Source organism: Triticum dicoccoides, chromosome 3A (assembly GCF_002162155.2).
Source record: "Triticum dicoccoides isolate Atlit2015 ecotype Zavitan chromosome 3A, WEW_v2.0, whole genome shotgun sequence".
NCBI classification, from domain to species: domain Eukaryota; kingdom Viridiplantae; phylum Streptophyta; class Magnoliopsida; order Poales; family Poaceae; genus Triticum; species Triticum dicoccoides.
Genome location: NC_041384.1, coordinates 629,272,480 through 629,291,750, shown reverse-complemented (window position 1 = coordinate 629,291,750; position 19,271 = coordinate 629,272,480). Strand labels below are relative to the sequence as shown.

At 46.2% G+C, this 19,271-nt stretch overlaps 3 protein-coding genes across 4 annotated transcripts; 1 reads left to right on the top strand and 2 right to left on the bottom strand.

Annotated features, from left to right (window-relative positions):
- Positions 1-905: 905 nt before the first annotated feature.
- Positions 906-3,001, bottom strand: LOC119269717 (F-box/FBD/LRR-repeat protein At1g13570-like). Of its 2 annotated transcripts, none has more exons than XM_037551616.1 (3): positions 1,891-3,001; positions 1,672-1,806; positions 906-1,443 (listed from the first exon to the last, which is right to left on the bottom strand). In XM_037551616.1, the coding sequence occupies exons 1-3, from the start codon at positions 2,935-2,937 to the stop codon at positions 1,048-1,050; spliced, it is 1,578 nt and encodes a 525-aa protein (XP_037407513.1). In that variant the 5' UTR covers positions 2,938-3,001; the 3' UTR covers positions 906-1,047. The 2 variants fall into 2 exon arrangements, with proteins under 2 accessions (XP_037407513.1, XP_037407514.1); XM_037551617.1 differs by having other exon boundaries at positions 1,894-3,001.
- A 2,797-nt stretch (positions 3,002-5,798) lies between these two features.
- On the top strand, positions 5,799-8,453 carry LOC119269716. Its single transcript, XM_037551615.1, has 6 exons — positions 5,799-6,098; positions 6,672-6,867; positions 6,996-7,200; positions 7,705-7,838; positions 7,929-7,967; positions 8,061-8,453. Coding segments are annotated over exons 1-6 (771 nt in total). The 5' UTR covers positions 5,799-6,096; the 3' UTR covers positions 8,256-8,453.
- A 3,322-nt stretch (positions 8,454-11,775) lies between these two features.
- LOC119272373 lies at positions 11,776-16,405 on the bottom strand. The gene is made up of 7 exons (XM_037553878.1): positions 16,220-16,405; positions 14,059-14,956; positions 13,807-13,910; positions 13,617-13,692; positions 13,157-13,201; positions 12,337-12,438; positions 11,776-12,216 (listed from the first exon to the last, which is right to left on the bottom strand). The coding sequence occupies exons 2-7, from the start codon at positions 14,797-14,799 to the stop codon at positions 12,211-12,213; spliced, it is 1,074 nt and encodes a 357-aa protein (XP_037409775.1). The 5' UTR covers positions 14,800-14,956; positions 16,220-16,405; the 3' UTR covers positions 11,776-12,210.
- Positions 16,406-19,271: the final 2,866 nt, after the last annotated feature.

Genomic DNA, 19,271 nt, shown 5'->3' with positions numbered 1-19,271 from the left:
AGAGGATCCCCACCTGTATGTATATTACTCAAAGGCCAGAAAGGGCCGCGGGGAATTACAAGGTCACGGCTAGCCGTGAGGTAAGGAACAGCAGCCAAGAGTTGGCAACTGCCTTGTCAACCGGGTCTCTGAAGCGGTTATTACAAATTTCAAGATCATTACAGATGTTCCTCACAGTGAGGATGGCAGAATGTGATTCGTTACGGAAGGCAGCCGCGTTTCTAGAATCCCATATCTTGGAGAGTATCATGAGTAGCACCTCAGGCCAAACGCGACCATTTAAGTTAGCGGGTACCGGTAGTAGCCATAGGTCCTGGAATCTTGACGATGGGGAGAGACCCAACCGTTCCCAAATCCGAGCTGCGTGAGGGCAGAGGAGGAACAGGTGGGCAGTGTCTTCAGATGGGCCGCCACAGCGCGGGCAGGAGGCATCAGGGACGATTGTCTTGTGAAACAGGTTGCACTTGGTGTTTAGCCGTCCACGAAAAAGCAACCAAGCAAATATTTTGAGCTTGTGAGGGGCTCTGGATCGCCAGATCAGCGCCGCGTGGTCGTCCTCAATATCCTCCTGAAGTAGGAGCTGGTACGCCTGCCTGGAGGAGTATCCCTTGCCATGGGTCAGGAACCGTTCGTCCGGGGCGTCAGTAAGCTGAAAGTCCTGCAACAACAAGGAGAGAGCAGCGAGTTCGCGTGTAGCAGCCGCGGTTAGCCTGTTCGTCAGGTTTGCTTGTAACCCATATCGCATGATCATTACCACAGGGATGTGAATGTTTGTGGAGTGGGAGTAGAGGCTCGGGAAGGCGTCAGCTAGGGGGGTGTTTTGGAGCCAGCGGTCCAGCCAGAAAAAGGTTTTCTGGCCATTATTTGTTAGGACGAAGGTGATAGACAGCAGTTTTGGCAGCTGAGCTTGAATGAGTTTTGTTACGAAGGCGGGGCCACAGCTTGCCAAGAGAAATGCTGCCAAGTCCAAGAACACCACAGTCTTGCAGCACCAGAGGCACTGGCATAGTGCTACTAATTACTAACTTACAGAGATCCTCTCTGCATCTAGTGGTACTCGAGGAGGTCAAAAGGGTCAGCAAACCCAAAATCAGAAGCTATCTTGTTGCTGTAAATAGGACTTCCAGATTCAGTGTGCGGGCTCTTGGAGAACTCTACTTTGCAAGCTTTGCTGCTCCAATTCGCGCTCGTTAGAGGCTTCAGCTTGGCCCTCACATTATCCTCGCCAGAGGAGAAACATTTGCTGGCCACCACAACTACCATTTGCTCCAGCACCCGACCTCTCTCCGCGATGAACTTGAGGAAACCAAGCTCGCTTCTCGACCCTTGGAACTCATAGAAGAACACCTTCTTCATGCTCTGCACGACGCATTTCATGGGACCGCCCTCCTGCCAGAACTTCAGATTGACCTTGCCAGTGGACTCTTCAGATATGCGGCGGGGCTGCAGATGAAATCGATCAGTGCATACATTAGTTCAGGTATTTTATCTATAAGCAACAACAACTACTAAGACTTTAGTCTCAAACAAGTTCAGGAACTAGATATTTGATTAATCTGATCCACAGTTCTGACCATGCTAGATACACAATAAGTTTTCTTTTTGAGTATATCTTATAACACAGAAACTAGTATTGCAAAATTGCCAATGCAGCAAGTTAACCAGTTTTACATAGACATGGAGCGTCTCCAGGTTAGGGAAGCATCTGAGAAAGCCAGGCACTTTCTTGACAGCATTGCGGAGGCCGAACTGCACCTCTATGGCCAAAATTTGGACACTAGGGACAATGCTCTCCTTGGCCCCAGCCTGTAAATGATGCACCCAAGGTCAGATAAACTATTTGGGATCATAGATTGGGAGTATCAGCACAGATACATAGATTGGGAGTACCACGATGACGGTGTTGCTAATCCCCAGCTCTTGATCTCCTGGCTTAAGGTATCCCACCACACGGAGGTTAGGTGCACTGCCAATTTTGATCCTGGAAGAGCAGTTCATGGCGACCTGTCCCGGAGAGACAATTTGCCACTGAAAGAGCCTCTCCAGGCGAGGGGCATCCACCACGTCGATGTCCTCCAACATGGTGAACCCCAGCTGAACGCACCGCAGGCTATGGCTGACAAGGCGGAGGCGCACTCCGGTCTGGCTCCCCATGAGGACGAGGAACTCCAGGACGGGGCTTCTTTCAAGCATGAATGCCAGATCATGGTCCTCCATGACATTCATGCAGAGGCCGAGCTCCTTGAGGTTGGGGAATCTGGCGCCGCGCGGTACGGCGGCGGTGTCCGGGAGCCTCCACACGCCGAGATAGAGGCGGGTGAGAGAGGCGCAGCCGAAGATCGTGGCGGGGAGGCGCAGGTCTAGCGGCCAAGGGCGGTTGACAAAGACGAGCTCTTGGACCCCCTTGGCAACGAGCATGTCGAGCCAGCGCGACATCTCGCCCCGGTGCTCCTCCATCGTGCTGCGGGTGAGGTGGACGCAGCGGAAGGGCCCCGGGTGCGCTGCCAGGGCGCTGGACACCGCGGCGGTGACGGCGCGGGGAGAGGGAGCCCCGAGGATTTGCGGCCCGGACGCGCCGCCGTCCGGAAGCAGGTGGCTGTCGACAAGGGAGAGGGGCGCCGCGCGCCAGAGGGGGCGCCAGCGCGAGGAGAGGGCGGCGGTGCGCGCGGCGTCCTTGGCGGGGAGGCGGGAGACGATTTCGCGGAGGACCGCATCGGGGAGGCGGCTGATGCGGTCGACGCCGTCGGGGACCAACGCCAAGCCGGAGGGCAAGAGGGTGGCGGTGGGGGAGACCGGCGGGTGCGGAAGGTAGTCGTACACAAAGTAAAGCAGATAGTTTGTGCCGAGGTCCAGCTTCTGAGGGTCCTCGCCGTGTAGCTCCATGCCGGTGAGCATTTCGGAGATGGAGGTGCCGAGGATAAATTGCGGGTCGGCCATGGCCGGCGGCGGAGCGAGGGTTTCGGCTTGCGGAAGAGCAAGAAATGATTTGAGGAATGAAGGAGTGGTGTCGTATGGGCCGGCCCATGCTCTCGTGGGTCAGGTATTTGTCCTTCTCTCTATGTTCCCATTAACTACTATTCCCTCCGTAAAAAAATATAAGAGCGTTTAGATCACCCTTATATTTCTTTACAGTGAGTATTTTGCTAAAAAAAAGCCAGTATTTGCAGCTCTCAAAAATAAATTAACAAGTACTCCCTCCATCTTGATTTAGTGATGATCTAAACGCACTCATATTTTTTTTTACAGAGAGACTATATTTTTAGCTCCCAACAAGTATTTTCTGCTTCTTGCTCTTTATATAAACACAAGCAAAGGAGCTCGCACACTCGCGAGGATGACATTTGAATGGTTTCTTATTGTTGGTTTACCTTTTGAAATAGTATATAATGTATTTGGTAGAAATAATTGGAATTCGTATTATTTATACCCGCCAATAAAAAGAGGTGATATATTTAGTTTGGCCTATCACATGCTCATTTAGAAAAACCCCTTTAATTTTTTTTGTTTCTTCCTTTTCTTTCTTAGGCCATCTTCAATTCTAAAGCCGTTCTTCTCCCACACAAAGAGTCTTTTCTTTCTTATACGCACCTCCGCTTTTAAAATCGTATGTCTCCCATATGAAGAGAAAGAAAAACATCCCACACAATCATCTGTCTCCCACCGCCTCCGTCAACACGAGTGGAACTGGAAAACACAAGTTATTGCCTGCTGACAGTGGCGGAGGTAGGGGGTGGACAGGGTGGGCCACAGCCCACCCTGAGATCTGGAAATAGCCACTATTGTACTATAGCATAAAGGCCAATAAAAAAAAGAAACGAAATAAATGTATATGTAAATTGCACTATTGGCCCACCTTGGCCCAGTGGGCTAGGTCCGCCACTGCCTGCTGAGAGCCTCCGCTCGACTGCAGATCGTGGTTCATGGAAACCAAATGTCACCTGCGTGAGCCATCACCACCAGCCACGAGCGCGTACAGAAACATGAACATGTTAATGGTAATTGCAGCCTAGCTGTGAGATCCTACCACGTGCACTCCTAGACCACCGATCTGTTAGACTGGTTGGTGATCTCGAGTTGTCATGGGGCTGCTTGGTGAGGCTACTGGATTATATGGTGTGTGTGTTGATGCGTGGTCATTGCACATCATGAAGCTAGTAGGTGTAGCGACATCTATGTATTTATTTTTGTCAATATATATTGAACAATAATATAATAAAGATGGTTGTGTAAATTGTTCAATGCATTGATCACGGGTTATCCTCATTTTCAAAAAAATCTTCACAAGATCGGAAGTTTTTCCGAAAAAACTGGTCTATCAATTGGCTTTGTACACTAGTTGTGATGGCATCTACAACTGAATTTAGCAAATCCATTCCCCCTCAATGGCCATGGATGTACCAACTAGTGTCCGGCCTATCCGTTTTGAGCCTTTATTTGTTCTCCATACAGTCATACTCTTTATTTCTTTCGTATATATTCGATCACTTACATGTGAACTGTGAAGATGAAGAGAGAGAAAATAAAGAAAGAGAAAAGGTGGAGTTGGGTCACGTCCTACGTGACGGACGTGACCCCTCGTATCCTTTCTATATTTGTTCCCAATACGAAAATTTGCAGACAACCCGCGTATATAGGGTTCGGTTGAGTCACTATTTTTTCTCTTCTCTTTTGTCCGGTTACTAACTGGGCGCGTCCATGGATGTTTGAGGAGAATTTGACACGGCCGATTTTATTAGGTGTTCTAAGAGAGCAAATCCATTGATTACAGGGGTGCATTAGCAACACATAAAAAGGAAACGGTAATATTTCCTGGCGAACGTTCCTAGCGAAAAGAAAATCGCTGCCAACTCGTGTTTGTGAAGGATTGGAAACTGGACTAGTGCTACGATTCGGAACCGACTCGAACCCTCCATAGTCTATACATCATGTCCCATGATCGGCTCTGCGGGGATCGATTTGGTTTGGAGCGTAGGTACGGTAGCGGGACGGGAGGCATTGGAGCAATTTCCATATCCTGCCTCGATGTAAGCATATCTCTCTCTCTCTCTCTCTCTCTCTCTCTCTCTCTCTCGCCGGCATTGTCACCAGTCGCCGCCGGCGTGGATGCGTCGGGGCCTCGGGGAACTGTGTGTGTATGTATCCTGATGACAAGTGGGCCATACCATACCGTCGACCTCCTTCCATCTCGCTTCTCCTCCTCTCCCCGGGAAAGAAACCCTAACCTCCTTCTTCCGCCATGGCCACCGACCGCAACATTGGTACGATGAGCAGCAAAAGCCGACTGCAACATTGGAGGAATCGCCATCATCATGGACCTGGCTTCCCTCGTTATCCAATTTGTTTCGGAAACAGCTCAGCCAACTGCCGTATGGCCACCCAGCCTCCCCATCTTGTTACATATCATCATGTTTAGTCCAAGTCAAATTGTTTCATTTGTCAATGGCGGCTTGTTGCTTCGATCGTTCATTCATCAATGGAGGATTTAGGATAACAAGGGTTTCTGTACAGGGAATGGTTGGTTTGGTACTCTTCCTGTTTTTGCTCACCAATATTTTTTTTGCATCCAATTGGCTTCGAGCCAATACTTGGCAAACCAATCACGAGACTTGCCAAATTTTGGCTTTCCCAACACCGGCAGCGCAGAATTTAGCAGCAACTAACCAATCCAGCCCGTATTTCACACCGATTTCAGGCCTCTTATCAACCTTTTGCCACGATGATACCATGGATTATTCATTCACCGCCTAAGATAATTTTTGTTTTGCTCATCCAATCTGCCTGTTCCGCTTCAGGTCTCAGGAGCATGTGGTTGAGTCTGCATCCGGAGAAACGCTGCAGCAGCCGGATGTCTCGCCATCAAACAACTTGGTTGATGTTACAACATTGAAGGGATTGTCCATCACTGCCACGTCCTCGTCCTCTCAGCGCGACACCATTTGGGTCCGATACCAGTGTGATTGGGGGCTCACATTTTACACCAGGATCGATCTTCATGGATATTTCCACACATATCCTCATGTGGGTGGGCCATTTCAGAGCTTAGAGCAAGTTAACAATGCCATTGATCGCTATCTTCATGACCGTCGGGATCCAATAATGTAAACTTTCTCAACTCTTTTCTTTGCGTGCACGCTTGCAATTGATAATATAGTCAAACAAGTTCCAATTAATGCTTTTTCCTTCTATGTTTTAAGCCCCAAAGGTGATTACAGTTTTTGCATAATTAATCAGGAGAAGAACGAATGAACCCTAGTTAGATTATAGAAATTTTGGTACTTTCATACATACAGAAGAAACAAAATGACGCACCGAACTGCCTTAATTTTTAAGTTCCTGTTCTGAGACCACTTCAAGTTAAGGAGACATTTTAACTGTATTTGTGAGAGAGTTGCTGAAGTAGTGCGTCAAATTAATATAGATGCTATATGTGCTACCACTTTGTAATTTTGTATGTAGGTCTCTTTCGTTTTGGTCGATTAATGTCATGAGCTACGCCAGAAGACATGTGCGAGCTGTTTGATCCTTGTTAAACAATCCTGCATGCATACTATTTGTCCCTAATCCTATTTCCGGATGATAGCATTGAAACTATAGCCAGTACCTCTTTGTACACTCCACTGTTTGTGAAAGTAAAATATATTAACCATGAAGGAATCTCTGATCTAAACTAGGTGCGAGGAGCGACCTGAGTTCTATGAAGTGGGTAAGGCTAGTGTTGAGAGGGGTATACGGGACTCTCTTTTCTGGCCTGATGGCTCAAAGAAGATGTACGTGAAATCTGAGCCGGTTGATGAAAGCCGTTGCTGGATGCTCCAGCTGGTTCAAGCTTTGGTGGACAAGTATAACGAGGATCACAATCTTTTCAAGGTTTGCTCTTTGTCCTCCTTCCTGTCCTTACTCTTTATCATGCTACCTGTATTGCTTTGTGTTATACGACTGTCCTATTCGTTCATCTAACAACTAGTCGCTGATGGGATCCATTCTTCTTATCTCAGGATCTTGCGTTTGAAGTTAAAGATGTTGTGTGCTACGAAGTAATATATGAGGGCAACTGCCTCTACTACCATATTAATTTCACTACAAGGACCAAAGGAGCAAAGACCGCCGACAATCTATTCTTTTCTGAAGTCAAACGTATGCCAGGAGAAGACAAAAAATTGGTGGTCAGCTGTACCTGCATGGTTGATCCTTCTGATAACGGTATTTTGTACTCTCATCAAGTGTCGCTGAAATTTAGTTCAAACGTTTTTTTCTTTCAAACCGTATTTTTACTCTTATCATGGTTGACCTGTTTGTTTGTGCCTCGTGGGATTTTATTCTTGTAATATCTCAAAGTAGTTCATGCACATCCATGTGTAATATCTCAAACTAGTTTATTACCTTCAGTTAATCAGCTATCATTGTTTAAAGGTCATTATCTCCTCTCTTTATTTAAAGGTCTCCATGGTTGACCGTTTTGATAACGGTACTTTATACTCTTATCATGTGTTACTAAAATACAGTTTAAACGTTTATGTCTTTAGTGTATGATCTCTGAATTGACCTGTTTGTTTGTTTGTGCCTCATGTCATCTTATCGATTATCCTTGAACTTTGCATTGTGATATCTCAAACAAGTTCATGCACATCCATGTGTATTATTACCTTCACTTAATCAGCTATCATTATTTAAAGGTCCTTATCTCCTCTCTTTCCTTAAACGAAGGTCAATGCTACGGCTGTGAAAGTAATATGAAGCACCCCAATGCTGATGCATATGCTGGTGGTCACTCAAAGGTTTGCAACTTGAAGGGAGAATGTCTTGGTCCTAATATAGCGGTCGCAGAGACTATGGATGACGTAAGTGTGATGTTTTTATTTCCTGGTAAGCTGGCGTTTGACATTTTCTGTTGCTGTGTTCGTTTTTAATTGAATGAACGTCTTTTACAGTGGAAGGCTGAGGAAGCGAGGGTAAGACAAATGTTCAAGGTAAAGACGCTTCATCTTGTGTGCTAGGTATATAATAACATGATGTTGGTTAGTTGGTTGATCAATTCCTGCTTGTGCATTTGTTTCCATCAGGGCCTTGACGATCCAACTGTTGTGGCGCGACTCATGGAACCACCCAAGTTGAACTTCGGAGCAACCAAGGCCACCGATGAGGAAGTAGAACGTTTTATGAATTCGATCATGGGACCATGCGATCCTAACCTTTGCACCACTTATGGCATCCTCGATGCTAGCGCCGTAGAAAGATTTAGAGTGGCGCTAATGTAAGACCAAGGATGCTGCCCGGAGTTATGTTGCACTTTCTTGTGGCTAGATGGTTCCTATCAGCAAACCGTTCGATACCAAGCTATTTTGTGTCGCCTGTAGAAGAAGCTGATCGAATGCTTATTTGGTTTGAAGATTGTTATATGTACGGCTTTTATTATGTGTGTATGGCAGTACTGGTTATGGCTGCTCGTCCTCGTATCCATTTTTTTTATCGACTGCTTGGGTATGTCAAATATAACATAAGAGCAATCTCCAATAGATGGTCTAAAATTTGGCGGTCCAAAACCAGAGATGTAAAATTTGGACCGTTAAAAAGAGCGTTTTGAAGCTCCGAAAAAAGCTCAACTCCAACAGATGGTCGAAATTGATGGTCCAAAAGAGCAACTCCAACAGATGGTCCAAAATGAAGATGTAAAATCGTCTTGATCGTCTTCTTAACCTCGGGACGTCGGCCGCCTTCGTCAAATATGTCGCCATCAAGCTCTCCCCGACCTCCCTGAGCGCGCCATCCTCCCCGTGATGAGCTCCTCTCCCAATCCCCCTATTTTTCCCCTTCGATCGGTGTCGTTTGCCACCGCTCCCGTGGTCGCCATGGCCGGAGCCCGAGCTCCCCGGTACGTGCTCCTTTGCCGGCCAGCAGCGACAGAGGAGGGCAGCAGCCGACGCGAACACCACGAGCAGCGGCATAGGCACGCTGCACGGGCCAGCAGCGACGACAGCTCGGCTGGACAGGGTCAGTGCGGGGCGGCGGCGGGGCCGGGAGGCGGTGGCAACGGGGCGGGCCAGCAAGCAGCGGCGGGCGGTGGCCTAAGGACCCGGCGGAGGCCTACATGGGCAGCCAGACCGCCGGAGGCGCCGAATCCCACCGCGGCTGCCTCCTGATTCGGCGGCGCCCGGGCGGCTGCGAGACGACTTCCGGCGAGGGAGGCGACGAGGGCGAGGGCGGCGCGGCAATTTGGGGCGGTGGCGGCGACGGCGGCGGGGATTTGGGCGGTGGCGGTGGCGGATCCGCCCGACTGGTGTTCGGGCGGGTGGACAGGCGCGGCTGTGAAATGAAATGAAGTGGCGGTTGGGCATTGGCGGGTGGTCGCCGAATTTGGACCAGATGCATCTCGTGATGTAAATTTGCACCGCGAGATGTTGTATTTTACATCACGAGGAGGCCGCGGTCCAATTTTTTTACATATGAACCGTCTGTTGGAGCAGCGTTGCTTGCCCCAGACGGTTCAAAAGTTAGGTATTTTTACATTTGAACTGTTTATTGGAGATGCTCTAACTGTGTCTGATCTACGCATGACGCGTTGAAGGAGAGAACACCGACCAGATGGACATATATACAACGACTCACCAAAACTTGATGTTTGCCCGTTTGGTTTTCAAGCAAAAAGAAGGCTTAAGATGCTTATAATCCCGAAAAGGCAGGAAAAAAAAAAAAGCAAGACGCCATTTAAGTCTAGTGTTGCATTGTCTGTCTATCACCGATTGTAAGGCTAAGGAGATCTTGTAAGTGTTAATACTCTTGGCCATTTCAGCGGATCCATTTCATAAGAATCCTTAACAAATGTGATTAAAACACAAGACACGAATGCACCGCAAATTCTAACTCTAGCAGAATAGAATGTTAATCAGAGGCAAGAGGATTTACAGTAAACAACGTGCATTCATGCGGAATCTAATTCAAGCAGTTAGAATACTTTGTGGTCACTCCTAGATTTCCCAGTCTACAAAAGGGAAAATGTTAGGCCCTGTTTGGAATGGGTGTAAGTTTTTACACCTGTATTTATTTTACAGGTGTAAATTGCCGGTCACCTCTTGATTCATGCCTGGAATGAAAACGACGGGAGGAGGTCTATATCGTAAACCGGCCCGCTGCCGGTCACCTTCCCCAGATGTGGATGCGGCAGCTCGACCCGCTGCCGACCTCGCCAACGCGGTCGACAAAACTAACTTCGCTAGCCTTACCGAATTGCAAGCAAAGGAGCTCGCTGCTTAGATCGCCTCCGGCGCTCAGGTGGTGCAGCTCTCTCGACGAGTACTGGAGAAGGATCAGGTGGAATTCCATGAGATGAGAAGGTCTTTTGCGTAAAAAGGTGACACCAGGATTATACAATTAGGCGTTAGTGAGTGAACTTTCTCATGATTTATAATGCTTACGTTCAGTGGTGCAACGTCTGAACCTGAATAAACAAAATACCTGTCGATGTAGCTAAAGATGCACATATACAGGAAGATCATCACCTTTTCCCAGATCGTGTCGTAATGTGTATCATTCAATATCTATGTGAGATATTTCAATTGTTGAGGTCAATGCAAAATGATTTCTCTCATGCATTGTGCATCTATGATCTATCTGTGCATACTCATCTCTTGTCCCCACATTCGTGTTGGAACATGAATTGGATGAAAGCAAAGAAGAAGCACAAGAGGGTGATACGCATGCGGCACATTGAAGTTATGATGACTAATTGCTCATAACTTTTATCAGTGGCGTATGTGGAAAACGTTTTTTGTAATGTACTTTCACTTTAGAGTTTATCATGCTCTATGCACCTCATTTTGTTCATGCTCATGCTTATGTGTGTATTACCATTCATTGTTGCACAGATGAAACCTTGTATATAAACCCACGAGAGATTTCATTTGCTACTTGATTGCATGTTAAGATAGGTAGCTAGTACCAACTAATTTTCTGCTTAGTTATTCTATTTCATGTTTTTATTTGTTTGTACTAGTACATTCCCAATGTTGATGTGAGAAGTTGGAGGAAACTAAAATGCAAGCAAGTCAGCGGGATTCTCCAACTAGCACACAACCAGTAGGGCCTTGATGATCAATTCCTGCTTGTGCATTTGTTTCCATCAGGGCCTTGATGATCCAACTATTGTGGCACGACTCATGGAACCACCCAAGTTGAACTTCGGAGCAACCAAGGCCACCGATGAGGAAGTAGAACGTTTTATGAATTCAATCATGGAACCATACGGTCCTAATCTTTGCTGCACTTATGGCATCCTCGATGCTAGCGCCGCAGAAAGATTTAGAGTGGCGCTAAAGTAAGACCAAGGATGCTGCCCGGAGTTATGTTGCACTTTCTTGTGACTAGATGGTTTCCCATCAGCGAACCGTTCCATACCAAGCTGTTTTGTGTTTCTAAGACGCTCGTAGAAGAAGCTGAATGCTTATTTGGTTTGAAGATTGACATATGTACGACTTTTATTATGTGTGTATGGCAGCACTTGTTATGGCTGCTCGTATCCATCTTATCAACTGCTTGGGTATGTCAAATATAACATAACCGTGTCGATCTACGTGTGATGCGTTGAAGGAGAGAACACTGACAAGATGGACATATAAATGCAGCAGCTCACCGAAACTTGATGTTTGCTCGTTTGTTTTGAAGCAAAAAAGAAGGCTTAAGATGCTTATAATCCCCAAAAGGCAGAAAAAAGAAGCAAGACGCCATTTCAGTCTAGTGTTGCATTGCCTGTCTATCACCGATTGTAAGGCTAAGGAGATCTTGTAAGGGTTAATGCTCTTGGCCATTTCAGGCGGATCCATTTCATAAGAATTCTTAACAAGTGTGATTAAAACACAGGACACGAATCCACTACAAATTCTAACTCTAGCAGAATAGAATGTTAACCAGAGGCAAGAACATCATTTACAGTAAACAGCATGCGTTCATGCTAATTCTAACTCAGGATGAATGATTTGTGGTCAGTAGCTAGCAGATTTCCCAGTCTACAAAAGGGAAAATGTTAACAGTTGTTTTGATGCAGAGGCAGGATGGTTTGTTTTTGTTGGCACCAATACAACAGGTTGACGAATACAACACAGACTCCGGGCAGGCACCAATACAGCAGGTTGAGCCTTTCATTTGCTCACCGAAAGACGAGCTGCAGCCTCTACTTCATGTGCATCTTTGAAAGCAACATACGCAATTTGAGACCACTCATCACCACTGCCAAGACAGGAAAATGAATTAACACCTGAGAATGCTAAGGAAAGAACTATTTGCAAAAGCCAAAAAAAAAAAACCGAAGTGTGGCCTTGCTGCATTCATATTGCAAATTCTACAAACCTCTGCAGATCGACATGTTATATCTCCTGAAAAGGAAAAGAATTCCTTAATATCTTGCACAGTTGCACTTAGGGAGACATGCGCGACCTTCACAGTTCTCACCTGTAAAATGCACAAAAACATTTGTGAGTTTTGGTGCAGTATATAAGGATAAGGGGATCAAAAAGGGAAGAGAGGATCCAAGATGGCCAACAACGTTTATCACTTCAGACTGAAACGTGTAAGCAAGCAAAAAAAATTGGGAAGTCGAATTAGCATATAAGTGGGGCTCATGTTCATTATCTTGGACTCTGTCACCACTCATCTTAGAAAATAAGATAATATAAGAATTCATTCAATAAACCATACACGCAAGATTAAAGAGAACACTGATATCGTGCTGCCTTTGTACTACTAGAATAAGGGTGTCAGTAACACTAGTGGGAAAACATAAACCTACCTTTGCTGCACAAACATCAGCACGACATGACTCAAAGCCAATGAGATGAATGCAAGATTATTGTTTGATGCTAATGCACTGCAAAATTTATAATGCAGTATGCTTACAAACTGGTTAATCAAATAGGCATTGCCCCGATCAAACCTTCTGAAAAATGTCTGATTGCCATTTTGACGTTTTGTCAACTAGAACTAGGTATGATTTCCATCGCAACTACTATATCATTTATGGTTACAAAACAAAAAGATGCACAAGTATGGTTTCAGTTAAATTATACATGACGCAGATCATCATGTGACAGATTCAATAAAGAAAAAAATCACTAAACCAACGCAGTAAACAATGTAATAGGTAAAAACACAAAATCGGGGTATCACATACCGGTGGAACAGAGGCAGTAGGGCGCGGCTGATGTTCGGGAGCAGGCTGGATGACAACAGAAAGGTCAACTATTGTTAATGGGGCATACATAAATCTAGCACAAACCCACTTATATGGATAATGGGGCAGATTAATGTTTTTTCTAGCATGCCAGTTAAGATCGCACATGGTATAAGCATTCATAAACTAGGCTCGTCGAGTAAGCCAATTTATGGAAGCTTCAGCGCTCGCAAAGTTAAACCGCTCAGTAAAGCACCCCAACCAGCTTGAGATTCTACATGGAAAAGGTTAGAGACTAAAGAATGGTAAACAAACAGTGAACAGTATACTGTGAAAGCCCCACACCAACCAGCATGAGTTTCTACATGGAAAAGGGTAGAGACTAAAGAATGGTGAACAACCAGTGAACAGTATACTGTGAAAGCCCACTGGACACATGACAAGTCCTTCAATTACTCACCGAAGGAAGATGTAAGGTATGCGCTCCTTGTGCATATTTGGAGGTCACATATGCGCCTTGAGACACTTCATCATGACTGCCAAGAAAAGAAAGGAGACATCGACATTGGAGAATGCTAATGAAAGGCCTATTTGCAAAAATAAAAACCGAAGTGTGGTCTTGCTGCGTTCAAATTGCATATTCTACAAACCTCTGCATATCCACATGTTCAGTGTCTCCTGAAAAGGAAAATAACTCCTCACGGTCCTGCACAGCTGCACTTAGGGAGATTTTAGCGACCTTTACAGTCCTCACCTATAATGTACAGAACATTATTAGTTTCTGAGCAAGTTTTTATGGAAAAGCAGAAAAGGAAAGATACGATCCAACAACAACATGCTCATCGCCAAACATTAAATGCACGAGTAAACAGAATCTTTGTAAAATTGAATTAGCTACTCACTTGCACAGCCTCATAGATGGGTTCAGTGATTTGAATACCATGCCAACCGCGAAATGGCGGTTGCACTGTAGGTGGTGGCGGCAGTGTGAACCGATCACTGATGACCGTATGTGACGGGGGCGAAGAGGAAGGTAAGGGCTCATCGAATGACAGGACGTGGAAACAGAAAGTGTCGTCTCTCTGATAGATAGAACTGAAGAATATCTTGCCAAACCCATCCGCTCCCCATGTCCGGCCGTGAGTGTTCACAAACTTTAAGAACGGTCTATCTTCAGCCTTACCATAATCCACAAAAGTGACAAGGTGGGTTGCAGGCTGCAGGTTGGGGTCGCAAGGCAGTGTCGGTGACCAGTAGTCATATATATTATCACCCAACTTGTCAAACTCTGTAAAACCCTGACTGTCCTTATCTAACCGGACAGGGAAACTTCCAAGCACGGGTCTTCCTTGCTGAATCAGGTAAGCAACGAACTCAAAAGTCAAGACAAGCTGAGAACCTGGCCTAGAGGGATCGGGCAAAGGAGGGAAGGATGTAAACTCCTTGATCTTCATCAGTCTGGAGATGAATGGAGGGCTACCAGAGAAGTCGTATGCTGGTATGCCTTCATCCCTGAACATGATCAGAGCCCGTTTCTCCCTTGGGCCAGGATCACAATCAAGTGGTCCATACCTCCTGACATACTGAGAAACGAAAGAACGCGCATCAAAGAAGATGTTGCATATGAGGCCCAACTTGAACATGGTTAGTCAGAGCTGCATGATCGCGCATGCAATAATTGCGTAAAATGCGCATGTCGGTCCATCCTGCACGATAGACTCGGGATTGGGAACTAGGCTCTGGCCTCTAAACCGTGCTGATGAAATCCTTGACTCACAGTTCCTCGGCAAACTCATTGTCCTGAAAGTACAGCAGATAAAAAAAATTAGTTAGTCATGGATAACATGTCTCACAGTCAAAGGCGAATCTAGAATGCTAGAACCAGGAGTGCCACAATATATTATATATAATATATGAATAAAGTAACTTCAATATATATATGTACATATTTTTGTTTTTTTTAAAATTGTACTGCAAATAAATATTTTGGTCTAAATATCACTGAGTCCAACAAATACACCAAGAATAGACTTTGTGTTGTAGACATCTAGTATTAAATGTATGGTATATATTGTTTTACATTTTTGGAGTGGGTGGTACCCATGGAACCTCCCACTGGATCCGCCCCTGCTCAGATGCGGCAATCATCAAGATACAAGGATCCTTCTTCTTGGATGGATAGGATAATTGCCCAGCGGCTAAGTGTCTTGTGGCTTGGAGAAAGGTCTGCACCACCCAGGGAGCTAGGTGGCCTCGGAATTCAGGACCTAAATGCCCAAGGGTAGGGCTTTTACCTCTGTACCATTATGTAAGACGATTTTGCAGTTCAAATTGAACTTCAAAAACGTATTATATTATGATACGGAGGGAGTAGATGGTTATGGATCCGAAATGCAGAGGCACTGCTGTGCACGAATTCCAAATAGCCTAATCATGCTACCCAGGATTAAGGTCAAGTGCCTGAATCGCATCCCATGATAACTGAATAAACTGCACCAAGCCATCAGCAGCAGGAAGGTCGTTAGGCACATCCAGCGATGCAGATGAGAAGCCTAACTGACCGTCCTCCTGTTACGCACCCTACCATCCCCATGGACCTGCGCCGCGACGCGACGACCGGGGCAATATCCTCGGACTCAAACGGCCGAACCGAGGTTACAATGCACCAAACTGCAGAATAGGGCCTCAACCTTGGTATCAGGGAGAGGCCGCGCTTCAACTAAGCCACCAACACTTTTCGGCCTGCAGATTTTGCGGCAAGCATTTCCCAATGCCACCATGAAATTCGGGCATCTGCCTGCCACCAACAGATAGACGATCGATGAGTAGGTCGCGCAGGAACCACCGAATTGACCGGAATGAGGCGCCCCCCACGGCAGAAGCAGAAGCTTCAGAACTTTGTGGCGGGCAACAGAAATCCGCCCGCCCCGATTCGAAAACCGAACCAAATGCAACAGAAACCCTCACGCACGGTTTCACGGCTGCCCCCGTACCTACGATTCGTCGAACCATCAACAAGCATGGCGGCGCGAGAAGGGGAGGGGGCAATTAAGAATCGCTGACCTGCGGCTGCGGTGCGGAGGAAGGGGAAGAAGCCAGCGAGGTCGGCGTTCCTGGCCGGCCGGAGCCCTGGGTGGCGGAACCGGGCGGCTGGGGCGGAGGAGGAGGAGGAGGGGTAGGGTTTTGGTAGGGTTCTGGCCTCCGTCCGCTCGCCCGCGGCTTTGCTTCGTCTCTCTCTCTCTCTCTCTCTCTCTCTCTCTCTCTTTTACCCTCCTGTGGCTGTGTTGTGTTGGTCGGTGAAAACGAAAGAGAGCAGGGGACGGCGACGCCTCGGTCAAAGCAGAGAGACTCTGATGACGGGAGGGAGGGGGCCAAGTGTAAATAGTATACCGAGTTTTTACGGCCTTCACAACCAACGAACCTCAAATGAAAAATTTGAACATTCAAATTTTCAGTTTACTAGCAGAACGCCCGTGCGTTGCTACGGGCTATCCGCAATATCTGTAACATCCGGGTTCAACACAAAAAAACCATCCAATGACGCACCTTCCCTTTTTCTGTCGGAACCTCTCATTCTTGACCGATTTTCCGCCGTAGCGAGACATTTCTCGTTTTTTCTCTCACTGGCGCCACTTCCATTAAAAGCATATGACAGCCAACTCATCTTCTTGTTTACGATATAATAGAGTGGGTTAAACTAACACATACTATTAACACAAAACAACAAATAACTACAGAGATCTTTCCTAGTCACCAATAAGCTCCACCTCCATCCATATGCTAGAAGGGATAATTGTCGTTCTTCTCTTCTTCATATTTCCCTACGTCTTCTACTCCATGCCTCTTCGCCAATCCGTTTAATTGGCACCAACCAGCACCACGTCAACATTAATGTGTTCATCATCGATACCTCATCTTCTTCTTTCTCATTCCTCGGCAACTTTAGTTCTCGTTCCTACTTATTTCCTAGAATACTCTTTCTTTCTTTTTGTTTCTCTTATTATTTGGAACACTCTTACTTTCTCCAACACCATGCACCACTTTGGCTTCAGTTCTTTTTCCTTCTTGTTTTTGGAACACTCTTCCTTTTTACTATAGCATGAACCACCTAGCTAGTGTTGTGTCATGTTGTCCTCACCCGCGAACATTTCGGCCACCGTCATCGAGTGGACATCCCGCGGAGCATAGACTTCATCCATCTTGGTGAATGCTAGGTCGCCCATGTCGCGAGCGCATGGTGGCCGGTGTCCATGTTGGCAAGCGGTGCTCGGTGGTTTGCAATGTAACTGAGAGCCCGTTGATTGTTTTTGCCCACAAGCGCTTTCAAAATGATTCACCATGACTAATTGCTTGCTTAATTAATTAGGTACACAAAAAATGAATGACCTACCTATTTCTCTACATGCCTAATTAATTGCCAACCAAATGAATTAATTATCTGACTAATTGGAAATATCCCTACTTCTAATTATCTGTAGGCGTTGGCTAACAAATTAATTAATTGCATTAATAACTCAATTTTTAAATTGATTCAGTGCGAAAAAATTCATATTCAAATGGACCTAATTAATTGCATATGTAATTAACTATCTAGATGATTAATTGCATCAATGATTTGATTTTCAAATTGGTTTAGTGCTCGATTTCTAAATTATTACCATATAATTATCATATTCGAAATTTTCTGAGTCATGACCTTACCATACCTGAATTGATGAGATTTCTGAGTTTATAGCCTTTGCATACGTGGATTAATTGTGATTGATTACCATAAATACGTTGGGTATTGCCGGCCAGACAAGAGAAGAGGAAAACCGATGGAAGGGGGTGGTGGGAGGTGGGACAAAAAAACCAGACGAAAAATAACCGGTTGCTACAGGCTATAGTGCATATAAGTGAATCAAACAAATGATTAAGTTTGTCGTCAAGGTCGAAGCTCATTTCTCCCAGTCTGGGCTCCCCAAATCCAGACCATATGTGGGGAAGAAATGTGGTTGTCTTATTTTCAACATGTGGGCTCAATACAGAAACCCTGTCCCATGACACACCCTTTCCTTTTCCTAATAGAGCCCTCTCCTTTAAAATTGAGTGATGCCCCCCGCTCTCCGCCCTAATCCCCTCCCCTTGTGTATGTGCTGATCCACCACCAAGGCGTGCACCGAGTCCGTGCGGATTCCTAGTTCTTTCATCTCTATGTTCGATCAGACATTGGATTACAAAGATCCATCGTGAGTTGTAAGAAGCCAATTAGCAAGTTTAAAATGGACCAAAAGTGAATTTATTCACATAGTGCTGGATGCCCATGTGTTGCCACATGCTAAAAAAAACTATATGTACAACAAGAAATGTGCTAACAAAATGTTTTTACAAAAAGAAAGGATGTGTGATATGAGTCATATACTATTTACATGTGATGATATCTCATGCTCATGATGTGGTAGATAAATGCATCTCCTCGTCATCTTCATGCCACTCCCTCTTCTCAGCCGCCACATGACACACCACTTCCTCCCACAATCCTTCTTCTTGTTGTTTTCTTCCCTCACCTCCACCTTGCATCAAAATATTAAATGCCTAAGCTGTGGAACAGTACAACCAGAGAAAATAGCAGTCAAAGGGAGGAATTAGCTAGTTAGTTTGTAGATGCATGCATGAGTCAGCCGGCGCAAGGGAAGTTGCACCGAGCGCCATGACGAACTCGGAGTCTAGGCCCGAGCCGTTACGCCTCGGCGGCAGACAGCGGCCAGCACAGCCGCTGCCCGCTGGGTCGCTACTCGCTAGTGCCCACCGTGCTGTTGAATCCGCCGATGATTGTAGCCACTGCATACAGTGTTCGCGCCGCCATGATGGTGCCCGACGAGGACGGCACAGGGCGGCGGAGTCGTGCATATCCAGCGGTGAGATCGAACAGCGATGCGAGGTGACCGGCAGTGAACGGGCAGGGCCTGCAGCGTCGGCTGCAGATCTCCTGGAACAGAGAAAAAGAGAGAGAGGTAGAGACTGAGGAAGGAGAGGTAGGGCGCAGGAAGAGGAGAGGGATACTGGTGTCCATGGCGAGGCCTCCGTTGTCCACCGGCAAACCTCCATGGCTAAGGTAAGGTGCACCTACACCCGT

Bases quoted from the DNA above. Each gene is read 5' to 3' on its own strand.
- LOC119269716 (XM_037551615.1), top strand. The intron at 7,201-7,704 runs GTATTTTGTACT...CCTTAAACGAAG, and splicing joins GGTTGATCCTTCTGATAACG to GTCAATGCTACGGCTGTGAA. The intron at 7,968-8,060 runs GTAAAGACGCTT...TGTTTCCATCAG, and splicing joins GGGTAAGACAAATGTTCAAG to GGCCTTGACGATCCAACTGT.
- LOC119272373 (XM_037553878.1), bottom strand. From the start codon at position 14,799: ATGTTCAAGTTGGGCCTCATATGCAACATCTTCTTTGATGCGCGTTCT. The intron at 13,693-13,806 runs GTTTGTAGAATA...TTTTCTTGGCAG, and splicing joins GAACATGTGGATATGCAGAG to TCATGATGAAGTGTCTCAAG. The intron at 12,439-13,156 runs GTATGTGATACC...TGCATTTTACAG, and splicing joins CTACTGCCTCTGTTCCACCG to GTGAGAACTGTGAAGGTCGC.
- LOC119269717 (XM_037551616.1), bottom strand. From the start codon at position 2,937: ATGGCCGACCCGCAATTTATCCTCGGCACCTCCATCTCCGAAATGCTC. The intron at 1,807-1,890 runs GTACTCCCAATC...CATCATTTACAG, and splicing joins TTAGCAACACCGTCATCGTG to GCTGGGGCCAAGGAGAGCAT. The intron at 1,444-1,671 runs GTAAAACTGGTT...TTTCATCTGCAG, and splicing joins TGGAGACGCTCCATGTCTAT to CCCCGCCGCATATCTGAAGA.